This window comes from Paramormyrops kingsleyae, chromosome 19 (assembly GCF_048594095.1).
Source record: "Paramormyrops kingsleyae isolate MSU_618 chromosome 19, PKINGS_0.4, whole genome shotgun sequence".
Taxonomy (NCBI): Eukaryota; Metazoa; Chordata; class Actinopteri; order Osteoglossiformes; family Mormyridae; genus Paramormyrops; species Paramormyrops kingsleyae.
Window position 1 is genome coordinate 28724884 of NC_132815.1, and position 25855 is coordinate 28750738.

General features: G+C 40.5%; 2 protein-coding genes across 2 annotated transcripts in view; one reads left to right on the forward strand and one right to left on the reverse strand.

Moving 5' to 3' along the window:
• The window catches only part of LOC111861008 (RAC-alpha serine/threonine-protein kinase), a 45617-nt gene extending 39356 nt beyond the window's left edge, over positions 1 to 6261 (reverse strand). Inside the window, exons 1-2 of the mRNA XM_023845257.2 lie at positions 6066 to 6261; positions 1721 to 1837 (exon numbers count right to left, since the gene is read on the reverse strand). Of these exons, the coding sequence (XP_023701025.1) occupies positions 1721 to 1766 (46 nt within the window). The 5' untranslated portion in view covers positions 1767 to 1837; positions 6066 to 6261. The remainder of the gene's footprint in view (positions 1 to 1720; positions 1838 to 6065) is intronic.
• Positions 6213 to 25855, forward strand: part of LOC111841901 (NLR family CARD domain-containing protein 3-like) — a 79412-nt gene continuing 59769 nt past the window's right edge. The window contains exon 1 of the mRNA XM_072702715.1: positions 6213 to 6370. The gene's annotated coding sequence lies outside the window, so the exon portion shown is untranslated. The remainder of the gene's footprint in view (positions 6371 to 25855) is intronic.

The window sequence follows — 25855 nt, forward strand, 5'->3', positions numbered from 1 at the left end:
ATGTAATTAATTGTTTAACTAGGCCAGGGACGTTTAAAAACTACAATGCCTTACATAAACTTGTATCCCCCATTGGACTTTTACATATCTTGTGCTACAACTCGATTTAATCGTGACTTTACGTCACAGATCTGCACAAAACAGCCTGTAGTGTCAAAGTGGGGAAAAAATATCTACATAGTTTTCAAAATTTACAAATGAGCTGAGGTCTTGATAGCATAACAATTCCACCTTTTAGCTGTGAAACCTCTAAATAAGCTCTAGTGCAACCAACTGCCTTCAGGAGACATAATTAGTTGACAAGAGTCAACCTGAGTGCAATTAAAATGTCACATTAACTGAAAATAAATACAGCTGTTTCTGGGTGGCCCCAGTGTCTAAACAAACAGCATCATGAAGAATAAGGAACTACCAAAACAACTCTGTAGATGCTTGTACAGTTCTGGAGAAGCACCAACCTTTGGTTATAAAAAGAAAAAAAATCCCTGAAGCACCATTAAATATGGCACTACTGGAGAAGGCTGTCCACAAAATGTCAGTGAGCGAGTAAGGAGGGCATTAGTCACAAAACCAGGGAGGCTAATGGTAGCTTAGAAGGAGCTGCTGAAACAGGAGAAACTTTCCAAAGGACAATCAAACCTGGACAAGAATGCCAATATCTACCACCATGGTCATGTCCTCTGTATTTTCACTGCATTTTTACATAGGATATTTTATTGAACAAAGCTGACAGAGCGATCAAAAGCAAGTGAAATTTATTCGGATCGAATCATATAGACAAGTTAAACATGGTGTTACACTGTAGTCTTAAATTCTCATGGGAGCATGTCCCCCTCCATGGAAAGGCTAACACTTTTGTCTTTGGTAGTTTCCTGGCAATGGCCCGGTGGACCATTAAACCTGAACACTTCTCAAAGCTGGACCTGCTAGTGACTATACGAAAGTCATTGCAAAAAAAAAAATCTTATGAAACTGTCACCATGTGAAATTCCTCTTGTAATTTGCCGCAAGCGCGTATGGTCATCTTTTTGGCCTTAGTGGAAAATGCTATGTGGGGGAAAGGCAACACTGGACTGAAAATATCATCCCCACACTAAAGCATGATGCATCATGCTGAGGGGATACTTTTGGCAGAGACAGGGGGAACTCATCAGGATTATGGGCAAGATGAACGGAGCCAAAGACAAGGCAATACTAGAAGAAAACCTGTTTCAGTCTGCATCAGACTGGAGAACAGGTTCACCTTTCAACTGGAAAATGACCATAAACACACAACCAAGGCTACACTGGAGTGGTTTAAAAAAGGCCAAGAACCTGAATGTTGAAGAATGTCCCAAAGCCCAGATCTCAATCCAAGTGAGAATCTGAAGCAAGATACCAATAGTTCTCATCCAACCTGACAGAACTTTAGTAATTTTGCCAAGAAGAATAGGCAAAAATTGCAGAATCCAAATGTGCAAAACTGGTAGAAACTTACCCCAAAAAGTGCATTCCTCATTTACATTGGAATTAGCAAAAATTTCAGATCATATTGAAAAGACAAAATCTATCACCTTGAGCTGAACAAAATACTGTAATCTTAGTATGCAAGTGTGAACATGTATCACAAACAATGGTGTGTAGAGTGAAAAATCATGTGTGGATTTCGAAATGAGACATCAGAAAAGAAGAAAAATGTAAACAAATGAAAGAAACAAATGAAGAAAATGGTGTTTCTTACCTCGTTTGTAAAGCCAGCCCTCCTTCACAATCATGACTTCACTCATGATGTCCCCTAGCCTGCTTGGCGCAAAAGCTGGCAGGATGTTGGAGCCTAATTCTCATTAATCACTGGAGTCTTGGAGAGCATTAAAAAGACAGACACAAATTAGCCCTGGCAAAACATTCTGGCACCCACATCCATTTAATATACAAAGGATGACCCAGAAGTTTAAATATTGTAAGCTGGATCAAGATATACACAAATGGTGAAAGTAGCGATGTAATGGTGCACAAAATTCATGGTTGTGTACATGCATCAGTTTTGGGTTCTTTTGTGTCTGAATAACAAAACCTAACAGACACTTATTTGCACATTGTAAAAATAAAAACATAAAAATATAAAATCATGATCATAATGAATTAAATCCCATGTTCTCTACTACAGATTATGGTCGCATATCTCTTTCTAAATTTCCTTGCAGAAGTGCATTAGATGGCATGGGAATTTCAACTTATAGAGGAATATTCTGTCTTGCTCCAGTTGTAGACATATGTACACACTCATGCAAACACTTTCTCTCTCTCCCTCTCTCACACACATGCACACACACTTGGAGGATGATGTTTCAAATGAAATGGCACACTGGATGCGTTTCCATGCATTTATTGGGAAAACAATGTTCCAAAACCTGCCGATTATCATTACCTATAATCAGCATTAGCTGAAATCAACCAAGTCACAATTAGCAAAATGTTTTGTACAGTCAGTCCTGCTATAACACGTGACACACCGCATATCTGTTCTAACACAACTGATGCATTAGTACCCAAGTCCAATATAACGCAGAATTGCATTTGTATGTGTGATTTTCAGTCGGAGAGAAAAGCACAATGCAAGCTTTCTCTTAGAGAGAAACACTACTTGCATGCAAAAACAACTATCCAAGTGAATGATAGTGATCCTATTTTGGCTTTTATAAGTCTCCAGAAATGATTGAAGATGGCCACCCTGTCTGCAGAACACGCAGAAAAAAAAATATCTGCAAAGGGGGGCAACACGTTTAGTCTTTCAAGTCGTCTTCGTGACCACTGACCACCACTCTCTACTTTATAGTGAATGCAAGGTAGGTTAACGTTTGCTTACTGTTGTAAAAACATTGCACATTGTCATTGTTGTAATGGAGCTGGCAACTTTTGCCAATGTGCTCTTAAGAATGAATTACGTGTATGTTTGCGTTTGCATATTCTTGAAACAGAACAATGTTTAATCCAGCTTATCTGTTGAAGGTTAATTGTCTCACATGAAAACACCATACAGATAACTCACATTCAGTTGCTTTCTGGGTTCATTCTACACGAAATGAAAGCTCATGTTCTTATGTTCTTATGTCTGCTAGGAATGGGTTCCCGAAGTTTTCCAATATCACCGCACTGCCTTATGTCACCACAGTTCTAGGTCAGTGATTGCAGACCAGCAGTTTCAGGATGGAAGTTTAGAGGTGGGAACAAACCAGAGTCAATGATACCAGAATACCCAGTATTTGTTTATTTATGATGCTAATGTAGTTAATAAAAAGTTGGTTACTGTTTTATTTTATTGGCTACATTATTATTATTTAAATGTTTAAAGTGCATTGTGCTGCTAATTTTATTTGTGGTTTTCAAAATAGGCCTAAAACTTGGTGAAATAATTTTGATTTGTGTACTTTTTGAACATTTTCAGCACATATTAAAAATACCGCAGTAATACTGATAACTGTGTTAGTTTTGGTCACTATAATCATGATATTAAATTTTCATACTGTTTTTTCTCTATTGGGGACCCACAAACATTTCATGTTTTTGCTCCATCTCAGTTCCCTGCTAGACTGTCCACATTTTTACTCCCTCCAGCAAAACTGTGGACTGTCTTTTGGTCCCAGAGGACCAGATTAGGAAACACTGAGTAATTCGGCACATTCAGTTGAAGCAGTTACTAGGCAATTCATGTGAGACTCATAAGATCCATAGATGTTTACGATCATTTACGAATGTATAATTTTTTATTTGAAATGCATAGAATTACATTATTGGCCACTAGCGTTACTGTTTTTATTATTTAATTCATTTAGTTTGGTGCAAGTTACTATGTTTTGGAGTCACATACCATATTTTTCCCATTGGATATGTGCATTTTAGTATGGGATTATAGTGAACGCTAAGTTTTTCAAGGACGAATTAGTCGCATTGTAGCAGGAGTGACTGCACTTGTAAATTCAGGTTCCACCAGTGTCTGTAAATATATTCATTTATTTAATTGTGCATACCGAACCAAAAATTATATACTGAATGGTACAAAACTAACACATGTACTGTTACAGCCCTAGTTGAAAGATTCTGGAAGTTCATTTCATGTATTGGCTGGCAACCTTAAATGCAAAAATTGAATTATAATATATAAAATTATGATAAAAATTGGCTGCTCAAAGGTTTTATTTTACCCTTAAGAAAACCATAAAACCAAAACAAACGTTATGCAACCATGGTGGGCCTGGAAATCAAGGTTCTCAGCAATACAGCTGTGAGACACTACAATGCCATCCCAAGCCAATGTCATTCACTTCCCTAAATATGTCCAAAAGCCCCATTCATTTGTGGTATACACATATCCTAAGATAAACTACAGCACTCTTCCTTTAACTTCTTTAAAAATGTTTTTTATAAATGTCATTGGAATGGTGCTTGCTATCATTGTCAACACTTAACTGACATTACTTAACAATCATATGCATCCTTTGCTGTGAGTAAGCAGGAGCATTTAGATAGCATACTCTGAATTTAATCTACTTTTATTGTGACTTATTCTGGAGACTAAGATACACACCCCTGGGACTAGAACTTTAGAATACAGAGAACAGAATTAACTGTTCCACTATGCCAACTGGACAGATTTTTCCCTTAGAAACTTTATTAAAGCTATGTAAAAGGGAATATCGTAAATGGCCTTCGTAGTTTGTAACTAGGTAGAGTCTTTTGAGTTTGAAAGATAGGATAACCACTTGGAAGCAAGTGGGAAAACAGTAGTCAAAGCCTAATAAGAAATCCATCCAACCTGCACACAATGTTTACCACACTCATTAATCAGTCGAAATTGGCAGTATAATATATGACCATCCGTTTACAAAGTTCTGCATAGAGGATTTTTATTGATGTACTCTAGTTGTCATGAATTACTTTTAAACCAATGAAAATATGTTCAATTAGTATAACGGCAGAATACGGATTCATCCATCCATCCATCCATTTCCCAACCCGCTTACCCTACTGGGTCGCGGGGGGTCCGGAGCCTATCCCGGAAGCAATGGGCACGAGGCAGGGAACAACCCTGGACAGGGGTCCAGCCCATCACAGTACGGATTCATCGTTTGTAATTGAAACAGCCGGCTAGTATTACTATTAAACACGGCGTGTATTACGCTGCAAATCAGAATTGGGCCCTTAGTAAAATATATATATTTTTGGATTTCTCGCGATGAGTGGAATTCAAATAGACTGCCCACGCTAATTTCCAAAGTTAAACAGGATTTCTTTTAACTTCACAACAATTCTTAAATATTTCAAGAGCAATGCTACCTATGGAGCAAGTGAAGAACTACTTCAAGATGACACCGAGGCGTTCACGGGGGGACCGTAGCCGTTTTGTAACCAGTTCTCAAAAGAGCGGCGTAAAATAATATATTCAACTTGCTAAGCAAGACCAAAGGTCATTTTTCAAGTGGACTACGAACACATGCTAACACCACTTTAAAAAAAAAACAAAAAAAAAACAACGGGACTCTCAAGCAGTTTAATTCAGGGTGCACGAACTATTCTGATATTTAATGTAGATACCAGACACAGAAAATGAAATTGAAATTAAAAACGTCGAAAACCCTAAACAAAAAATAACTCACTGCTTGATTATAATGTAAAACACAAAGTAGACGAAATAATCACGTTAGGAGCAAGACAAACTAAACGTACAAATTAACTGAACATTAACTGCTTCATCAAACCCAAATTGAAACATATACTTCATATAGGATATGCCCATTTTGTCATTGTATATAATAAAAAATAAAAATGTAACACACTGTTTACAGTAAGGGTAAACGGCTCACACATGCATATAGCACAGCAGCAGCGATAGGTCAAAACCTACACTGCAGCATCGCACAATGTGTCGATACTCCGATATGTGGCGTTCGATAATACATGTGCATATGAAATATATATGTTTATATAAATTCTCAGCTTTTCTGATGGGCTCTGCGTGCGCCTCAGGCCTACTCTCGGCGGCCGCTCCGCTCCTCTCTGTCAGCGGTACCCGCACAGCATCACTTTACCTCGGCCCAGCGCCTCACACCCGACTCCGGATCATCGCCACAGCCTTAATCCACCACGTATCGCTTCACTTTCCTCTTAGACAGTTTCACTAAATAAAATCTGTCTCATTTACTCCGTTTGCTTTTTTCCGTCGCGCCTACCGGACGCCGCTGGACCTCTCCTGCTCGCTCTGGGTCCTAGTGCCCGCTCAGAAACAGTACACGCGAGTCCAGAGGACTCCCTGCGCTGAGGCGGCGGAACGTCAAACAAAATGCAGGGACATCAGAGAAGGAATTTCGATACAGCCCTTAGTCCCCTTGCTCAGGTGCTTTCCGCGGTCCATCTTTCTAGATATATTTTATTTTCTTCAAGATGTTTTGTTCGTCTGCTGTGTACTTTTTACATTCCTCTGCACGGTGCGTTGTATATTTGCACGTTGTCTGAACACTTTGTCTTTCAGTCCTATGCATTTGTCTGCACTTTGCTGCTTTATGCACAAGAATTTCAAGGCAATTCATCTTAATCATAATGTTTGTTTGTCCTGATGTTTTTTGCGTAATTGGCTTTGTTTATATAATGAGATATTTGTAGAGATTAAATATTTGTGCACAGTGAACAGGTTTGAACAGTTTCCTATATATAATGCGTTTCATACAAAACCACACAAATATGTTCATATAGTGACCTGCCAATTTAAATACAATGTAAGATAGATCATCTGCTTAGTTTAGCCTATCGGGCTTCGTTCCAGGTTGTTTCCTTTATTCATTTCCTCAGCCGTTCATCCACTTCCGCCTAGTGTACCAAAATTATACCATAACCATAAATCGCGCTTGCTGTGTGTCGCTGTGTCATCTGCCCCCGGCCTGCACTACGTGTGAATTAAGCTCACCAATCGCGGGCGAAGTCTGAGTAAACTAGCAAGCAAGTCTAATATATAATATATAAATAATGCTGCATTTACATTGTCTTAGATTTTATTTGTAGCCTATAAAAGGAGAATGCTTATCACTTAAGCTCACAGTCACAAAATATTTTAAAGGGGTAGTCTTTTAAGGGATGCTGAATGTATACAATTATTCAGAAATATGTTGTCTTGCTAATTTTTTTCATTTACAATTTTAACATCCTTTTAATGACTGTCATCTGTTGAACTAATTGCAATATTAATATATGCAATCGCTTATATTCTATATTTATATTTCCATAGTTATTTATCTGTAAATCTATTTTTATGGTTGTTTGGTCATTTTGTGGCAGGTTGTGGAACAAAGGTCCATAACAAAGCAGGACAGTCGGGTTCAAATAAAAGACAAAATATTCAAGGACAAAAAAAAAAGTCTAAAACATCAAATACAAAGAAGCACAACAACACAGATCACAAGCTGATGGCAGTTACAGAAGTTAAAGAGCCTTCCTCCAGGCATTTCCCCACAATGATAAAAAAAAACACTGAAGCAATTCCGATAACTAAGTTTCATCATCTAGGGCAACTGTAGTTTTAGTGCTGGAGGTCATTTGCCACAGTAACTCACTGTGCATGTAGTTGTGTTTTGTGTGTAAAATGTTGGTTCATTTCTGTGTGATTAATATGTTTTTATACTTTTGTGCATGGATGTGTTTATTTCCTGACTGCATTTCTATATTTGTGTGTATAAATATATCTATGTGATTTTGTGAGGAAAGGTGCAATATTATTGCTGAATTTAGTTCTGCAACCTTCAGATATTCTTAGAAATGAAGTTGCTGCAGCGTAAATTTAACTTGCAAGGGTGGTTTTTCCGCACCAAGAGGAAATCCCCTCACACAGCTTAGACAAGTAAACAACATATCAGAATAACACTATGGGAAAGTGAACAGGTTATGAATTGCTCTCACTCTGAATCTATGAAAAGGTGTTTACTACTGAAAATAAATTATTGTGGTCTTAGCTCAGTACTAGAGAATTATACCGATTATACTATACTGATTCTATAAAAAGCTAGTTTGCCAGGCAAATTAAGATATACCTCCTTAATGACATCATGAGATTTCAACTGCATAGGAAAATGATGGATATGATATATTGGGGACTACTTTATCAACAATAACCAAAAAATTTATTATTGTTCTGTAACTAGCCTCTTAATAAGGCCTCAAAACTTTTAAATACCTCTATAGGCATCCCAAGTGTCTTGAATATCTGCAACCTGCAAATGTAATTCATTTGGCAATTAACTTGCATATAAAATCAGAGCAGCCTTGCATCTATAGTTTTTGGGATAGACTCTAAACCCTTTGCAACCCTAAATGGGACAAACCGGTATGGAAGTTGGATTGATGGATAAAATTAGAACAAAGCTATTATTTTGAAATGTTAAGATAAAGTTCTTTATATGCGGGTCACACCTGCCTGCAATCAGCACTCCAAGGGCTATGTGTAGCTCAATGGGTTAGGCCTCTGTGCATTTGCTCAGAAGGTCAACGATTTGAATCCCATCCTTGGCAGAATGATTACATCTTTTAGGCTCTTGAGCACAGCCTTTAATGTCCCAAAGGTGCCAGATAGATGACTCACCCTGCATTCACACCCATTTTTGATACTGTATGTGCAAGGATATATGAAAACAAGCATTCCAATGTACCTGTACTTGTATTCTGAAAAATAAAGCATCATTTCTCAGCATGCTCAACCAGTCCACTCCTTGCCTTTTTTGAATCCTGGAGACACTTGCAGCATATCTCTTAATTAGTCTAAGGAAGATATAACAAAACTCACTGAATATATAAAGCTTGCTCTTTAATGAATTTGATTGTTTACATTTTAGTCATTTTTAAACTCTTGCTTGTCTTCAGATCTTGCTTATAGACTGTGATTTGGATTTTGGTTAAAATTATGTATGACCTTTTTGTATTTTGTTTTAAATTGCATAATTTTTCAGGATCTTTAAGACAAATCAGGCTACTTCTACAGAAAACATACATGCTACATTAACCCAAGATGTGTTGTAAGAATTATTTCTAACATTGAATTTCATAATACTGTCTAAGTGTGAGACTGTAGTGTATCCTGCACAAATGCTCATTTGTTCTAAGTAATGTAGTGTCAGTGGACCAAACAATGTTGCTATTGTACTGTTATTGCAATATGTTTCTGTATTTGAGCCTGTGCTGTCAGTAAACTGTCAAAGATTCTCTCACAACAACATTTAAACTCAATACTCTTCATTGCCCTGTTGTGGGGAATCAGGCTGCACAATAGCCAAAAAAACAGATGAACATTTTTGGCTGAATGCCAGTCCATTGTAGGGTATGCATGAACTCACATACGATGAGCAATTCAGAGATGTCAGTTCACTTAACTGCACATCTTTGGACTGTAGGAGGAAATTTAGCAACACATGGAGAACAGGCAACCCTGGAGATGTGAGGCCCAGTGAGATGCTACCCTAAATTATGAATTAATTTGATTAAATGATCAGGTGTCAATATCTATTTAATATTTTAAATGCACTAATTCAATCTCTCAAATTCCAGTTTACAATAGAATACCAAGCAAAAACGAAGATGAATCCAGCTGGACTTATTTTTCAAAGAATCTGTAAGGCGTAATACTAATAACGCACCATGGCCTATTAATAATTAAAAAATGGGTACAGATCTTGCTTACAGTACCTAAGTTCCTGTGGTTGTATTAATGTCATAATGTATCTACAGTATATTAATAGGCCTATGTGATAGTTATATTTAACACAGGGTTGCCGATCTGGTGTGCTGGTTCATGCTTCTCCACACAAGCGCAACACTTGCGTATCCATTCTGCATGCTTTTTGGACCGGCAAAATCCCACACGAACACGGGAAGAGTGTAATGCTTTGATATATCAAAACCAAATTTGGTAGATGGACTTGGGACCCAATTCTGAGGAAGGTCAACAAAAATGCACCAATAAGGGGCACTATAATAAGCAAATTACATTTTAGCTAATACTGTAACTGTAAAAAATTTGTATTTTCTAATTCTGTCTCTAATTCATTAATAAATAATATTAATAATAATAATAATATGAATTATTATTCTGATACATCCATGATGGTATTCAAAGTGGTCGCCAGCTAAACGATCATGCGCAGTGTATCCAAATGAGTGCAGCAGGCGTTCGTCCGCGGAGGCGCACAATGACGTCAAACGCGTCGCAAACGTTCGAGCGGACACGTCCGCTAGTAGGCGTGCGGAGAAGCATGAATTTTTATTATCTATATTGTTCCATTACAAACCTAAAATTAACTATATCATAATCGTTGGGATAGTTTGCAAACCTTCCAGACTATTTACAATGTAATAAAACTGTTACATACATGTAATTGCGTGTGTATGTGTGGAAATACTTGTCTCGAATTGACTATCTTACTCCTGCCTGCTGACCAAAGTTGGCAACCTTGTAATAATGTCGTAAAACTTGCATAAACAGAACACAAAGGCCATTGGTTCAATTCACCGTTATCAAGGTTTACCTCGCGATAGTTTATTTTTAATTAGCTGAAATAAAAGATTGTACGCGTTTGCCAAAATGTCATAATTTACCTTCCATAATATTTACTTAAACACTGGACTTCAAAACAGGAAGCGTCATAAAAGGCACAATGAAAACCCACCCTTTTCTGTACGGGGATGTGGGGCTCAACCAATTACGGGATGCCACGTCACGTTTCCCAAATGGCAATGGAGGTGACTACGGCGTGGTGCGTTTCAAGTACAGTACTTCAGACCATATTTTATGGTTGAATTATCCATTATCTACATCAACAACAACAACAACAAATTTATTTTTGTATAGCGCATTATCACATCATTAAAACATTAAGTCCTGCCTTCTGTCCCTTTTTAAATAATGGTATATAACAACAGTTTTTTTAGGAAGTGTATAGTTACATTGAACTCACACACTATGAGCAGTTCATATATTTGAATAAATGAAGGTTACCAAGGTTACCAATGTATATTGAAAGGTTCTGCCTCCAGGAATACTGCTGTTAGTAGGGTTATGTATAATAGAACATTGGTAAAAGTGATTTCAGGTACAATTTGCAACTATTCGCAACCGTTCCAGGCTGCTTTTCAATTTGATGATGTTTTAGGAGGTAATTTCATGAATGTGTCATTGATATGGAATGCGGGGGGTCATTTCAAGTGCATAATGTAGCAAGTGTATGGATGTTTTGATTAATCTATTGTTTACTTATATTTATTTCATATTTCCATTATTATTTATACTTTGTACAATAATTAAAAAAAAACTTTTCAAAGGGAACAACTTAAAATAATAATGTAGCACTTATGTCTATTTGGGCATTCACCATTTGTTCTTCGGGTTCCAGAAATAAAGGAAGTTGAAACTCGTATTCGTTTCTGACGTTGTTCGTCTTTTGGTGCCACCTGGTGGAATCAAACAGTAAACGACATTTAATTGTATAAGACTCTTATGGGGACCACAACATGAGAGATATTTGAAACATTGTCATTTAAAACCAAAAGGTGTTATTATAATCAGTGTCAGTGTAGCCATGTTAATGTGTAGCTATTGGTTTTATGAACTCCTTCAGTCCTTTGTTTTTTTTTAATGTAATTATTATTTATTACGAGTTATTTGTGACTGTTTGTACTTAAAATTGCATTTCATTGGTTTGGTTTGTACTTTTTGGTTCCGCCACAAAGGTTCCTACTTGAGTGTTGTAGGTGTGGCAGCAGTCAGCGTTGCAATTTTTTTCTTTTTGCGCCAATTCCTGTCAGAATCCACTTGGATTTGGCGCTGGTAAGACATGTAATTCAGCTCTCCGCCAACTTTAACCTAAAGTATTAATAATTTGTAAATTCTGTTGTTTAAATTATTAGAATAAAATTTCCTTTAGCAATATTGATTATATCCCCCCACGTTATAATTTATTAATATATCGATAAGGAACCTTAGGCAAAATTTGTAATAAACTTTTCCCCTTCCCACGATTAGTGTAAGCTGAGGAGAGGCTGTACGTCGCTGACTGCTCCGTTCATTTTAGGTAGGTTATGTATTATGTTTGAGAGGTATTATTGTTTAACATTTTGTTTTGACTGTAAGTTAGCCATTTGGTTGTAAGTTAATAGGGAAGTTTTGTGTTTATATTTCATTCTGTATGGATATAATTTTTTTTTGATTACTCTTTCTGTCACACCTGTGTTGCGCGATGTAAAATTCCTGTCAGAATCCACTTGGATTTGGCGCTGTGTAAGCTGAGGAGAGGCTGTACGTCGCTGACTGCTCCGTTCATTTTAGGGAAATAAATTACGACTTCCACAACTACTGCGTGCCCGTTCTGGTCGAATCACCGATTGCTACATAAACTGGTGCCGTGACCCGGATACATCAGATCTGCTATCGCCGATCGCCGGGCCGTGCTGTGACCTTGTGACTCCTGTGACATCGAGTCGGTGGGTGTGGATTCAGATAATCGGTGGTTGAGGTTTTAAGCGCAACGGGCTCTTTGCATTTTAAAAACCGGAACCACTATATTTGTCGGTTATATTAAATTTTTAAGTTGTGCATATATATATATATATTTTTTTCCTTTTCCTTTTATTTTTCCTCATATTTCACACATTGAATTGTATTAATTTTTAGTTTCACGATTTTCATATATATATGGTCTATAGTTGTAGAATGGCGGGTAGAGGTGAGGATGCATTTAATGTCTTTACTCCAGTTATAGGGAGAGGTAGAGCAATGTTTGGTTCAAGAGAGGTGGCCAGAAGAGGTGAAACTGTTGTGTTTACACATGATGAACCCACAGACGCTAGTCAGTTAGCAGATATTCCTGAGCTTGACCCGCAGTTCTCAACCCCTGTCACTGGTAATGAAAACACAACGCAGCAGTTACTTAATCTGATAGGTGAGTTAGGGAACCAGATAGGGGAGTCCATAGCTAGTCGTCTAATGACCAGTCAGACCCCGCATGCCCCTGTGAGGCCACGCACAGAGGACTTGTCTGGAGTTAAAACATCTGATGCCACGCTAGATCTCTCAAAGGTAAACTTAGTAATCAGGTCGGATGTCAAGGGACCCCCAATATTCCGAGGTGACGGAACAGACAGTTGCTCCATTCAGGAATGGATTGATATAATGGAGGTGTATATACACAAGAAAAGTCTCTCAGGGGAGGAGCAACATGAAGAGATCCTGAACCATCTCCTTGGTAGAGCAAAGAACATAGTCAAGGTAGGATTAAAGAGCTATTCTTCATGTGGCAAACCAACTTCCCCTGAGGTAATATACAGTATTTTGAGACGATATTTCAGTGAAAGTCCCAGTTCAGTTCAACCGCTGGCAGACTTTTATGCCACTCAGCCAATAGCTAAGGAGGCACCAGTGGATTACTGGGTCAGGTTAAATACTGCAGCTGAAGCTGCTGTTAAACACCTGCAGTCCCATGGTAGTAGGATGGGAAACATGGATACTGAAGTGGCTATGATGTTCATAAGAAATTGCCCAGATCCAAACTTAGCATATGTATTTAAGTGCAAACCCGTAACTAAGTGGTCCTTAATAGAGGTACAGGAAGCCATCGATGAGCATCAGAGGGAAAACCAGGTGAAATTAAAAGCTTCACCCCACGCCTTTCAGGTAGCTGCAGCTGTAATCTCATCTGAAACCTTAAAGACAGAGACAGACCGTGCTGTGGTGAGCACTGCAAAATGTGTCCCGTGTCATCCAGTTAAGGGAAGTGAGGTCGCTGACTCTGAAGCAGGTGCACTGGCGCGTGTGCTGAGTATGTTAGAAAGAATATTGGAACGTTCTAATCAGCCTGTTCTTGCAGTAACTAAGCCACAGCATCTACCCATGTCCCGCTTTACTCCATGCAAGGTCTGTGGCAACGACTCGCACTCCACACGCACCCACTGTATGAGGGAAAGGAGGTGCCTAGTTTGTTTAGAAGTTGGACATCAGCGGAGAGATTGCCCTAAAGTTGCAACACTCCCTACCCAGCAGGCTGAAGGTTTGTTCAACCAGGGAAACTAGACTGCTCGTACTTGGGAGGGGACAGTACGAGTGCCACAAATGACACCCTCATGCTTAATGACATGCAGTCTTTGTTTAATAACGCCTCAGAGTCTGCTCCACCTGGTACCAAAGTATTGTTTCAGAACATTATCACTGTAGACAAGGCTGACAGCCTATTTTACACCTCTGCGAAAGTCAACGGTCAGGTTATCCTACAAGCTCTGTTAGACACAGGTTCTATGGCATGCACAATGAGTGAGCAGGCAGAGAAGGAACTTGGGAGTCTAAGTCCAGCATCAGAGTCAGACAATGTCTGTGGTAGTATCATGCTTGTAGGTTGTGGTGGGGTCCAAGTAAAGCCAAAATGTATATACAACCTGAAGATGGATCTGTATGGCTATACATTCATGGTTCCCACTCTTGTCATTCCTGGACAGAAAGATCAGTTGATCTTGGGAACCAATGTTATTAAACATCTCTTGAGGGAATTCAAACAATTTCCGCAATTCTGGCAGGTTCTAAGCAAACCTGAATCTTCAGGCACCTCTGAAATAGTGCTATTTCTTAGTATGCTGTCTGGCATTAACAGATGGAGGGGTGATGAGATCCCAGATGTTATCGGGACTGTTAAGCTAGCCCAAGCAGTAACCCTTCTGCCGAAGCGTGAGCATCTAGTGTGGGGGAAGTTACCCACAACCTCACCAGTCTCTATGGGAAGTGCCATTCTGATTGAGCCCACAAAAACACAGTCTCGCTTGAAAAGTGTCATTGCCTGCAGGTCCATGGCTGCCATGACTGGTGACAGGTGGGTCCCAGTTAGGATCTTGAATTCTAGTGACAAGCCCATTACCCTGAGACGTAACACAAGAGTTGCAGATGTGTCTTCCTGCATAGCAGCTGAAGATCTCGACCCCACTTCTGAGCAGCCGAGTGAGACGGTCAAAGTGCAGACACAGACTATACATGAAGCTGTCACCATAGATTCACCTCCCCAGTCAAAGTTCTGTGACATACTACATAAGCTGGGGTTGGATGATCTGGATATCGACTTATGCGAGGTGTCACATCACTGGAAGACTCAGTTACTGAAGTTGGTCCACAAATATGAGGATGTGTTTTCCAAGAATAAGCTTGATTGTGGATTTGCTAAGGATTTTGTTCATCAAATTCATCTGTCAGACAGTCGCCCATTTAGGCTTCCTTATCGCCGTGTTCCACCAGGGCAGTACCACAAATTACGACAGACACTCACCGAGATGGAAGAGCATGAAATTATCCGCAAGTCTAGTAGCGAGTGGGCCTCTCCGTTAGTACTCGTGTGGAAGAAGAATGGGGATCTTCGCATCTGTGTAGACTATCGCTGGTTGAATGCGCGCACTGTTAAGGATGCCCATCCTCTTCCTCATCAGTCAGATTGTCTTGCAGCCTTGGGAGGCAGTGCCATCTTCAGCACCATGGATCTGACATCCGGTTTTTATAACATTCCTATGGCAGAGGAGGATAAGAAACTAACTGCTTTTACCACACCCATGGGACTTTACGAATTCAATAGGCTCCCTCAGGGTCTCTGTAACAGCCCAGCAAGTTTCATGCGTCTCATGATGAATATATTTGGCGACCAAAACTTCCTCACGTTGCTCTGCTACTTAGACGATGTCCTAGTGTATGCTGCCAATGAAGCAGAAGCTCTGAAGAGGTTAGAGGTAGTTTTCAGTAGACTGCGTTGCCATGGTCTTAAGTTGGCCCCAAAAAAATGTCATCTTCTCAGGAGAAGTGTGCATTTCTTGGGTCATGTTGTCAATGAGACTGGGGTTTCAACAGACCCAGACAAAGTCAAGGCTATCCGTAACGTGACAGAGGCTGACCTTATGATGGAAGATGGGGTCACACCGTCCCAGAAGAAGATAAGATCATTTCTGGGCATGGTCATGTACTACCAGCAATTCATACCAGAATGCTCCAGAATAGCAAAACCTCTTTTCGCCCTGACAGCCACTCCAAAATGGAAGAAAGACAACACAAGAGGTGTTACTTCCTTCCGTAGACTCTGTCCATCTGATTGGACGAAAGAACACAGTGACTCATTTCAGCAGTTGAAAACTGCACTTGTGGAATCTGTAGTACTAGCTCACCCTGACTTCAGTCGTGCATTCCTTCTGTGCACGGATGCTTCTCAGGACGGGTTGGGTGCTGTGTTATCTCAAGTACAGGAGGGTGAGAATAGGGCGCGCCCTATTGCTTTTGCCAGCAAGACCCTCACCCGTGCACAGAACAACTATCCTGCTCACCGCTTAGAGTTCTTGGCATTGAAGTGGGCTGTCTGTGACAAATTCAGCCACTGGCTGAAGGGTCATGAATTCACGGTATGGACAGACAATAACCCACTGACTTACATTTTAACAAAGCCTAAGCTTGACGCATGTGAGCAGCGGTGGGTTGCCAAACTGTCACCATATAACTTCAACATAAAGTACATACCTGGTAATAAAAACATTGTTGCCGATACTCTGAGCAGGGAACCCTTTGTCTGTAGCCGGGTCAGTCAGAGGCTCATGACAGAACCATATGGAGCACTGGTAGAGGAATCGCAGCAGATCAGAGAGGGTACAATTCAAGACGTCTTCAAGCTCAGTGCGAACCATCAAAGTATGGAATGCCAACAATCTACAAAGTCCCTGGAGTGTTACTCATTTAGTAACAGTGAAGTGTCTGCAGCTCTGTCGGGCCATGTTGAGTGGAATCAAGGGCCAACACAACGAGTACTCTCATGGCTGGCCCAAGATATTGAGCGACTTGTACCACCTGGGCAGAGCACCCTACCAGTATTTTCGCTTCAGGAACTGCAAGATAAGCAAACTAATGATGCTGTGTTGTCCCAGGTCATCCCTTTTGTAGTTTGCGGGAGGCGGCCGTCTCGCCGAGAGAGGGTAAAACTCTCCCTTAAAAGCTTAAAGATGTTCAAGCAGTGGGATAAGCTTAAACTTTTAGATGGCATCTTGTATAGGGTATGTAAAGATCTGCTGACAGGGAAGAGGCGTTACCAATATGTGACCCCCACCTGCATGACCAGTCACGTGCTAAAGCAGAACTCTCCACCTGGCTAGGCAGAGATTCTTCTGGGTTGGCATGGAGCATAACATTCGAGAGTATATCAAATGCTGTAGACGATGCGTTGTCAGCAAGACACCTGATCCTGAGGGCAGAGCTCCATTAGAAAGCATCAAAACAAGCTACCCTCTAGAGTTAGTGTGTCTTGATTTTTGGTCTGCAGAGGACTCCCAGGGCAAGAGTGTAGATGTACTAGTGATCACAGATCACTTTACTAAGATGGCTCATGCGTTTCAATGCTCTAATCAGTCTGCAAAACAAGTTGCACGGCAGTTGTGGAATAGGTACTTCTGTGTATATGGTTTCCCACTCAGGATCCACTCAGACCAGGGTGCTAGCTTTGAAAGCCAATTGATCCGAGAGCTGCTGGAGATAGCTGGCGTGAAAAAGTCCAGGACAACAGCATATCACCCGATGGGAAATGGCCATGCTGAGAGGTTCAATAGGACCCTAGGTAACATGATTAGAGCATTGCCCCCTAGGGCTAAACAAAAATGGCCACAAATGCTTCAGACGTTGACGTTTGCTTATAATTGTACAGCCCACGAATCAACTGGCTACGCCCCCTTCTATTTAATGTTTGGGAGGACCCCGAAATTACCAGTAGATGTGATGTTTCACAACATAGGGAGAGACAATGATGTCACAGACTATGACAGTTATGTGAGACGGATGAGGGACGACCTGAAGGAGGCACTCAGAGTGGCCAAAGTCCATGTGGGCTGCAGCCAGCAGCATCAGGCGGAACTGTATAATAGACGGGTGAAAGGCATAGACATTGAGGTGGGAGACCAAGTCCTTTTAGCTAACAAGGGTGAACGGGGACGCCGGAAACTAGCTGACAAATGGGAATCCACTCCCTACATTGTGCTGTCTAAGGATCCCAGGTGCCATGTTTACAGAGTGAAAAGTACCAGCAATGGTCAGGAGAAAGTTGTTCATAGAAACATGCTCTTGCAAGCTAGCTTTCTTCCAGTCAGAGAAGAGGAAGAAGCGGAGTTTTTCCTTGAGACTAGCTCGGAACTGAGCCAAGAGTTGAGTGAGTCTATCAGACACACTCTTATGAAAGAGTCTGAAATTGACAAGACAGAACGCACTGCCAACTGGGTAGCAGAAACCCCTGAAGCTGATGATCTCCCAAGGGATGAATATGCACTCCCACGGCCTTCTGTGAATCATGAGACAAGCGCACCTGATGATAGGTTATCGCTGAAGTTCGGTGTCAGAGTCACTGAAGGAAGTCACTCAGTAGCTAGAGGGTCTGACATCAGTGGTATAGGTTGTGTGAATTCACAAGGGGAATCAGAACCTAACAGTAATGACCCAGCAAGCCAGGAAATTGGGAATGACATGATTAGGACCCCTTCAGTAACTGGGACTACAGTCCTTAGACCTGCAGGTAGTCAGATTAGAACAAGGGTTGGTAGAATAGTCAAACCAACAAGCAGGTTGATCCAGAATATGACTCAAAAGAATGCACAACTTTGTAAAACTGTTAGTGGGTATGCCAGATCTTTATTTTTATGAGTTGTTGAACTAAGGTATTGGTGGCAGAGTATTCTTGAAGTTATTGGCGAGTCAAATTTCAGTCATGAGGTTTTCTCCTGTTTGCAGTCTAAGTCTAATAGTCATGTTTCTTTAGTGATGAGATGGTGTTTACGGCACTCTCTTTTGCGAATGATAGATTGGAGCCTGGCCAGCTTTCTTCTATCACTCTTCCTAGAGTTGGAAAAAAAAGTATTTTGCACAGCATTGAATATTATAGATGACAATTGGCAGACTGCACTATTTTGACTATTATTGTACTCTGTGAAATACCTTGTTGAGGAAGTGCTGAGGAGTTCAGGGGGGTGTATGTAGCCATGTTAATGTGTAGCTATTGGTTTTATGAACTCCTTCAGTCCTTTGTTTTTTTTTAATGTAATTATTATTTATGACGAGTTATTTGTGACTGTTTGTACTTAAAATTGCATTTCATTGGTTTGGTTTGTACTTTTTGGTTCCGCCACAAAGGTTCCTACTTGAGTGTTGTAGGTGTGGCAGCAGTCAGCGTTGCAATTTTTTTCTTTTTGCGCCAATTCCTGTCAGAATCCACTTGGATTTGGCGCTGGTAAGACATGTAATTCAGCTCTCCGCCAACTTTAACCTAAAGTATTAATAATTTGTAAATTCTGTTGTTTAAATTATTAGAATAAAATTTCCTTTAGCAATATTGATTATATCCCCCCACGTTATAATTTATTAATATATCGATAAGGAACCTTAGGCAAAATTTGTAATAAACTTTTCCCCTTCCCACGATTAGTGTAAGCTGAGGAGAGGCTGTACGTCGCTGACTGCTCCGTTCATTTTAGGTAGGTTATGTATTATGTTTGAGAGGTATTATTGTTTAACATTTTGTTTTGACTGTAAGTTAGCCATTTGGTTGTAAGTTAATAGGGAAGTTTTGTGTTTATATTTCATTCTGTATGGATATAATTTTTTTTTGATTACTCTTTCTGTCACACCTGTGTTGCGCGATGTAAAATTCCTGTCAGAATCCACTTGGATTTGGCGCTGTGTAAGCTGAGGAGAGGCTGTACGTCGCTGACTGCTCCGTTCATTTTAGGGAAATAAATTACGACTTCCACAACTACTGCGTGCCCGTTCTGGTCGAATCACCGATTGCTACATCAGCATTGTTTGGTCCAGTTACAGTTTGAAAGAAGATTTTTTTAGTCCAACAGATACACCATAAATCTGCAGGCAGTATTCAGGCCTCTTCAGGTCATTTGCTGTTTTCTTGATATAGGCATGGGACAGAAAAATACTTTGCAATTTGGTCACTGCACAGTATAGCAACAAGATAGCACCAAGCCGTGAGAGAGTGCAGCACTAAGTTTGGGTCTGGCTGAGACTAGCCAAGGTCAAAGCTACAAAGCAAGGGGTGTTAAACAAAATAATAAAAATAAAATAAATAACTGAAGTGCTATTTGTCCACTGACATGCGAAAAAAAAACAAACAGGTGTGGTGCTCACATTTCAAAATATCCATCCATTCATTTTCGGTAACCGTTTGTCCTATTCAGGGTCTCGAGAGTCTGAAGCCTATGAGCACAAGGCAGGGAACAATCCAGAATGGGGCACCAACCCATCACAGGGCACACTCACACACCATCCACTCATACATGCATAGACAAATTTGGTAACTCCAATTAACTTCAGCATGCCTTTATCATCTTTGTGGGGAGAAACAGAAGAATGCAGAGGAAACCCCACAACGACATGCAAACTCCACACACACAGAGCCATGGCAAAGACTCAAATGCTGGTCCCAGGTGTGTAAGGGAACAGTGCTACCCACTGCACCACGGTGCCACCCCTACAAAAATATGTAAGAGCATTGTTTTACTGTTAGAATAATGGTGGACACCACTATTCCAAAGAATAAACTGTGCCATGCAAATCATTGTTTGCATAAAATGAATGATAATAGAATGCAAATGTAGTTGATAGAGAGGGGGTCCAGCTGTAAAGGGGCTCCGGCAGTGACGGTTGAAGGCCCTGTGGTGCCCTAGGCTGTGTGTTTGGTTCCCTATTCCCCGACATGTCCTATTACAGAATTCCTTGCTTCACTATGGATCCAGCAAAGCTCTGTGGTACGCTAGCTCTTCTGAAGCAGATCCTGGAGGACCTGGCTTCTGGTCAGTCCACCTCCCCAGCAATGTATCCACACCTCCGCGATACAGCTGCAGCCCTGGGAGAGTCTCTGAGTGGGTAACGGCTCTCTATTACCAGCACTGCTGGAGTCTTCAATCCTTCTCTAGTTTCGTCAGACATATGATGGAGGTGTTTGATCAACCTGTCCAAGACCAGGTGTTGGACCTCCCCCGGAGTTCACGTTCTGCTGCAGAATATCGAGTTACATATCCTTGCCCCAGTAACTGCATGGAGCAAACCAATGCTTTGTGTGCAATACCAGAGAGGGATGTACCTAGTAGTTGTGGAGCCGAACCCGAATACGGTATTCGGAAAGGCACAAATAATGTGTTTTTTACGAATACTTATTTCGAACAAATACTTTAAAAAATATTTGTATTCGGGAACAAGATAAACTTTATATCAAAAAGCTGCGTTTCCTCTTGAGACCGCAATGCATGCCCGGATGAGTGAGTGAGTGAGTGAGTTCAGGAGTCGGGGGGGGAGTAAAAGAGGTGACTGACACAGGCTGCTCCACACAGCAACAGAGAAGGCTCGGCTGAGCGAAAAAAAGACTTAACTGTATCACTATTTTTGTACCTTAACTGGGTTCCGGAGGCAGTTTATATAACTTTCGGGAAGCGGAGTTTGATCGGGAGATAATTCCATTACGCTGCATTATTGACGTCTGCAGTCAGGTGCTCTCTGTTCGCTCTGTTTACGTAGCTCTGTTAGCTCGGTAATTTAGACAATAGGCTGTTGACAGAGTAACGTTAACGTTTGGTTAAAAAGGTTAAAACAATGCTTGTGTAGTTGTGTCGAATTGTATGCACTTGTAGGAGTTATATGGTACGTTTAAGTTACTCTGTCTACTGCATATCCATAATTATTATAATGGATATAATTAAAGAATACTTACACTGTAACGTAAATTAGAAGTGCAACGCAAAAAAACTGGATTTTTACGCCTATTTTGAATTTTACTCGAATACAAATACAAATACTTTTCCCCCCTCAACAAATACAAATACAGATACAAATACCGACTGCTTTGCACACCCCTAGTACCTAGACCTTCGGACTGGAGGAGTACATTCAGCTCTCTATGTCTTGATAACCTGATTGGGATTGTCACCACCACAGCAAACATGCATACATGGGCCTTGCATGGGCAGTTGTGAGTATACTGTGGGCCAGTGAGGGTTTACCTTGGGCAACCCCCTGTGTCAACGGCACAAGATAGTTAAAATGCTATTTTAGAATTATACATACTCTAGGACAGGGGTGCTCATTCCTGCTCCTGGAGATTTTACCACACTGCAGAGTTTACATGTAGCCCTAAGTTACCACACCTGACACAGGTTATTAGGTACGTCATTAATATCTCAGTGGTATAGCCAGCTACAGTATGTTAATATAGGACTTGATTATCTGTATCCCATGTATTAAATTAGGGCTGAACCTAAGCCCTGCAAGGTGGTAAATCACTCATGGGATGAAGCTGTGTAGTGATTGTAATTAAGTATTATATGTTACATAATCAGCTATAACTAACTAAAGCTGTCTGTCTCATTTTGACTGTGGGATAAGAAACATTCTCATCATGGAGATTGTTCTGGCTCTGCCATTTATTTCACATGATCACTGGCAGGGGGCAAGAAACTGGCACTATCAGTTTTAGGCCCCATGAAAGCATATCATATTGGGCCCCAACCCAGACCAACTGTTTATGCTCCTAATCTTTTTGCAATTGTCCTAACTATTTCCCCTTCATGGTGCCCCTGGTCACTGGGAACACGTGCTGGTCATGTAGCAGCAAGCTTGCAGCTCTCGAGACCCAGAAAGACCATCGAGAGAGAAAGAGAGAAAACAAGCTCATAATAAAGGTTTTATCGATCTTTACAATCCTCTCTTGTTAGCCCCATTTAAAGACATTCCCTGTGAGTAAAATTTTATGTTAATATACATGTGTAACTGCATACAGTTAAACCACATTTTGAGTATTAAATTACTATGTTCTTGAATTAAATTACTCTACCAATTCAATGCATATCAGTTTCACTGGCTAAAATACTTTCCTTTATGCACTTACATCTTTATGGATATGCAGAGCAGGGCATGGAGGATATTCCTGGAGACAGACAGTTACTCTATGAGAGATGAACAGGGCTGTGGAAGGTATATAGAAGCCCTACAAAATGACCTCCAGCAGGTCACTGGTGTGAATGTCTCTGACCAAACAATCAGAAACAAACTTCATGAGGGTGGCCTGAGGGCCCGACGTCCTCTAGTGGGCCCTGTGCTCACTGCCCGGCACCGTGGAGCTCAATTGGCTTTTGCCATAGAATTCCAGAGTTGTCAGGTCTGCCATTGGCACCCTGTGCTTTTCACAGATGAGAGCAGGTTCACCCTGAGGACATGTGACAGACATGAAAGGGTCTGGAGAAGCCCTGGAGAACGTTACGCTGCCTGTAACATTGTTCAGTCTTGGACGGCATATCCATGGAGGGACGCACAGACCTCTGCATGCTAGACAATGGCACCTTCACTGCCATTAGGTATCGGGATGAAATCCTTGGACCCATTGTCAGACCCTACGCTGGTGCAGTGGGTCCTGGGTTCCTCCTGGTGCACGACAATGCCTGGCCTCATGTGGCAAGAGTATGCAGGCAGTTCCTGGAGGATGAAGGAACTGATACCATTGACTGGCCCCCACACTCGCCTGACTTAAATCCAATAGAACAGCCCTGAGACATTATGTTTTGGTGCATCTGACACCACCAGATTGCACCTCAGACTATTCAGGTTCTCAATGATGCCCTGGTCCAGATCTGGGAGGAAATCCCCCTGGATACCATTTGTTGTCTCATTAGGAGCATGCCCCGACATTGTCAGGCATGCATACCAACATGTGGGGGCCATAAAAACTACTGAATATGATTTTAAGTTGCTTTAGCGCATGCCCATTGAGCTTGAACATGGACTGGCATATGTTATGTTTTATGTTTCCAATAAGTTGGAAACTGAATATGAATAGTTTGAGTTTACATAATGTGTAGAACAGTGTTTTTGACCACCTTACACTTCTTACTAACTGACTTAAATATTGTGAAGCCAGCTTTATAAGTCAAATGTAAACAGGTATAATATAGCTTCTGAAGCTACATTTGAAATTTTAGAAGATTTATGCCTTCAGTAATCACCTTCTGAAATTTGATTCATAATTGTGACTTCACGGGGTCTCACATTTTTTTTACTCACTAATAATAATAATATGAACTATTATTTTGTATTAGGGCTGCACAATATCACATTACGATATAATTGTGATATGATGGCAGATCACCAGAGCTTTACATGACGGGTGTAAACATTTGTCCAGACACCGGCTTATCAGAAATAGATGGGCGTTTACTTACGCCCACAATTTAGTATACAGATTATCAGTATCATGAAAATACTGACGAGAGACATACTGTGATGCCCAAAAGTTAGTAATCTATGTATATAAATTTGACAAATCCTTATGTTTATAAAATTTGGTTAGCAGAACACACCACATACTACTGTTTTGATATATCATGAAAGGGTTAAGCACTTAAGTGGCAATGAAGAAAGGGACAGTTCAGCAGCCTCAACATCTTTTGAAAGAGGAGATATTGTGGCTAAACAAAGTAAAAAGACGGTGGCGGTTTTTGGAGTTTAAAGCCGTACACATTTATTAAACATAAGGATATGCTGAATTTATACACATTACTAATATTTTAGGCACCCTGCTAATCTGCTTACCAAATTCTGGCATAAGTATTGCTATTATTATATAATAGGCAGGCTTATAAATACAGCTTTACAGTATTCAAGATTGAAGAGACTGTCAAAGAGACTGTTACTAGGGCAGTTCCCGACAATCCATGCCAATTTTGGACTGGATGTATCATTTCGTTTAATTTTTTGTGATTTTTTCCCCAATATTTATCGTAGGCAATACAAAGTGAATGGGGAAGGCCCACAACACTTGAATGAATGGTGAGTCATGGTGGCACAAGATTGGACAGGGTGGTTCTAGGACAGATAATAACCGCTCATACCGTTTTTGGAGCTGCTGCATTGCACCATTTAATTTCAAATACAGTGGTACCTCGGTTCTCGAACTTAATCCGTTCCGGACTCCGGATTGAATCCTAAAAAGTTCGAGTTCTGATCGAATTTTTCCCATAAGAAATAATGGGAAACCAATTAATTGGTTCCCGGCCCCCCCAAAAAAATATTTATTTATTTATTTTTCAGCATTTAAACACAAAATGAACAGGATAAAACAAGAAGAGCATTTTTTTCTTAAGTTAATGGCTTCCAAAACGATAAAGATCTGTATCCAAACATTACCCCTGTCCTGCCCTGATCGTCCGCTCCGTCCGTGTGCCACGCCCCCTCGTTAACCTCGTGTGGGATCCCCATGTGATCAGCTGTTTCTGGTTGTTGTCATTAGTCCTCTGTATTAAGTCCGCGTTTCAGTTTGTTTACCCAGTCCGGTCATTGGGTGTGTTCAACTTGCTTACAGCGCTGGCTAATATGGAAGGCCAACGGGGCCAAAACGTCTTAAAAAACACGTCGATTTTTTACATGCAAAAAATCAACACGTCGATTTTTTACATGCAAAAAATCAACACGTCGATTTTTTTACATGCAAAAAATCAACACGTCGATTTTTTACATGCAAAAAATCAACACGTCGATTTTTTACATGCAAAAAATCAACACGTCGATTTGTCACACCTTCAGACGTCAAAAATAGGCGGCATTTTGCAACGTGTGCTGAAATGGACAAAGCGACCCTTTCAAAATAAAAGCACCACCAACTCCTGTCCACAAACGTCCCATAGTTGAGTATTTCCCTCTTTTTTAATTATCTATTCATTATCAATTAATACATGCACACTGAACATAAAAAACATTGATATATTGCCTTTTTTTTGCATACAAACTATCTGCTGTCATACACCTGCCTCAAGTACT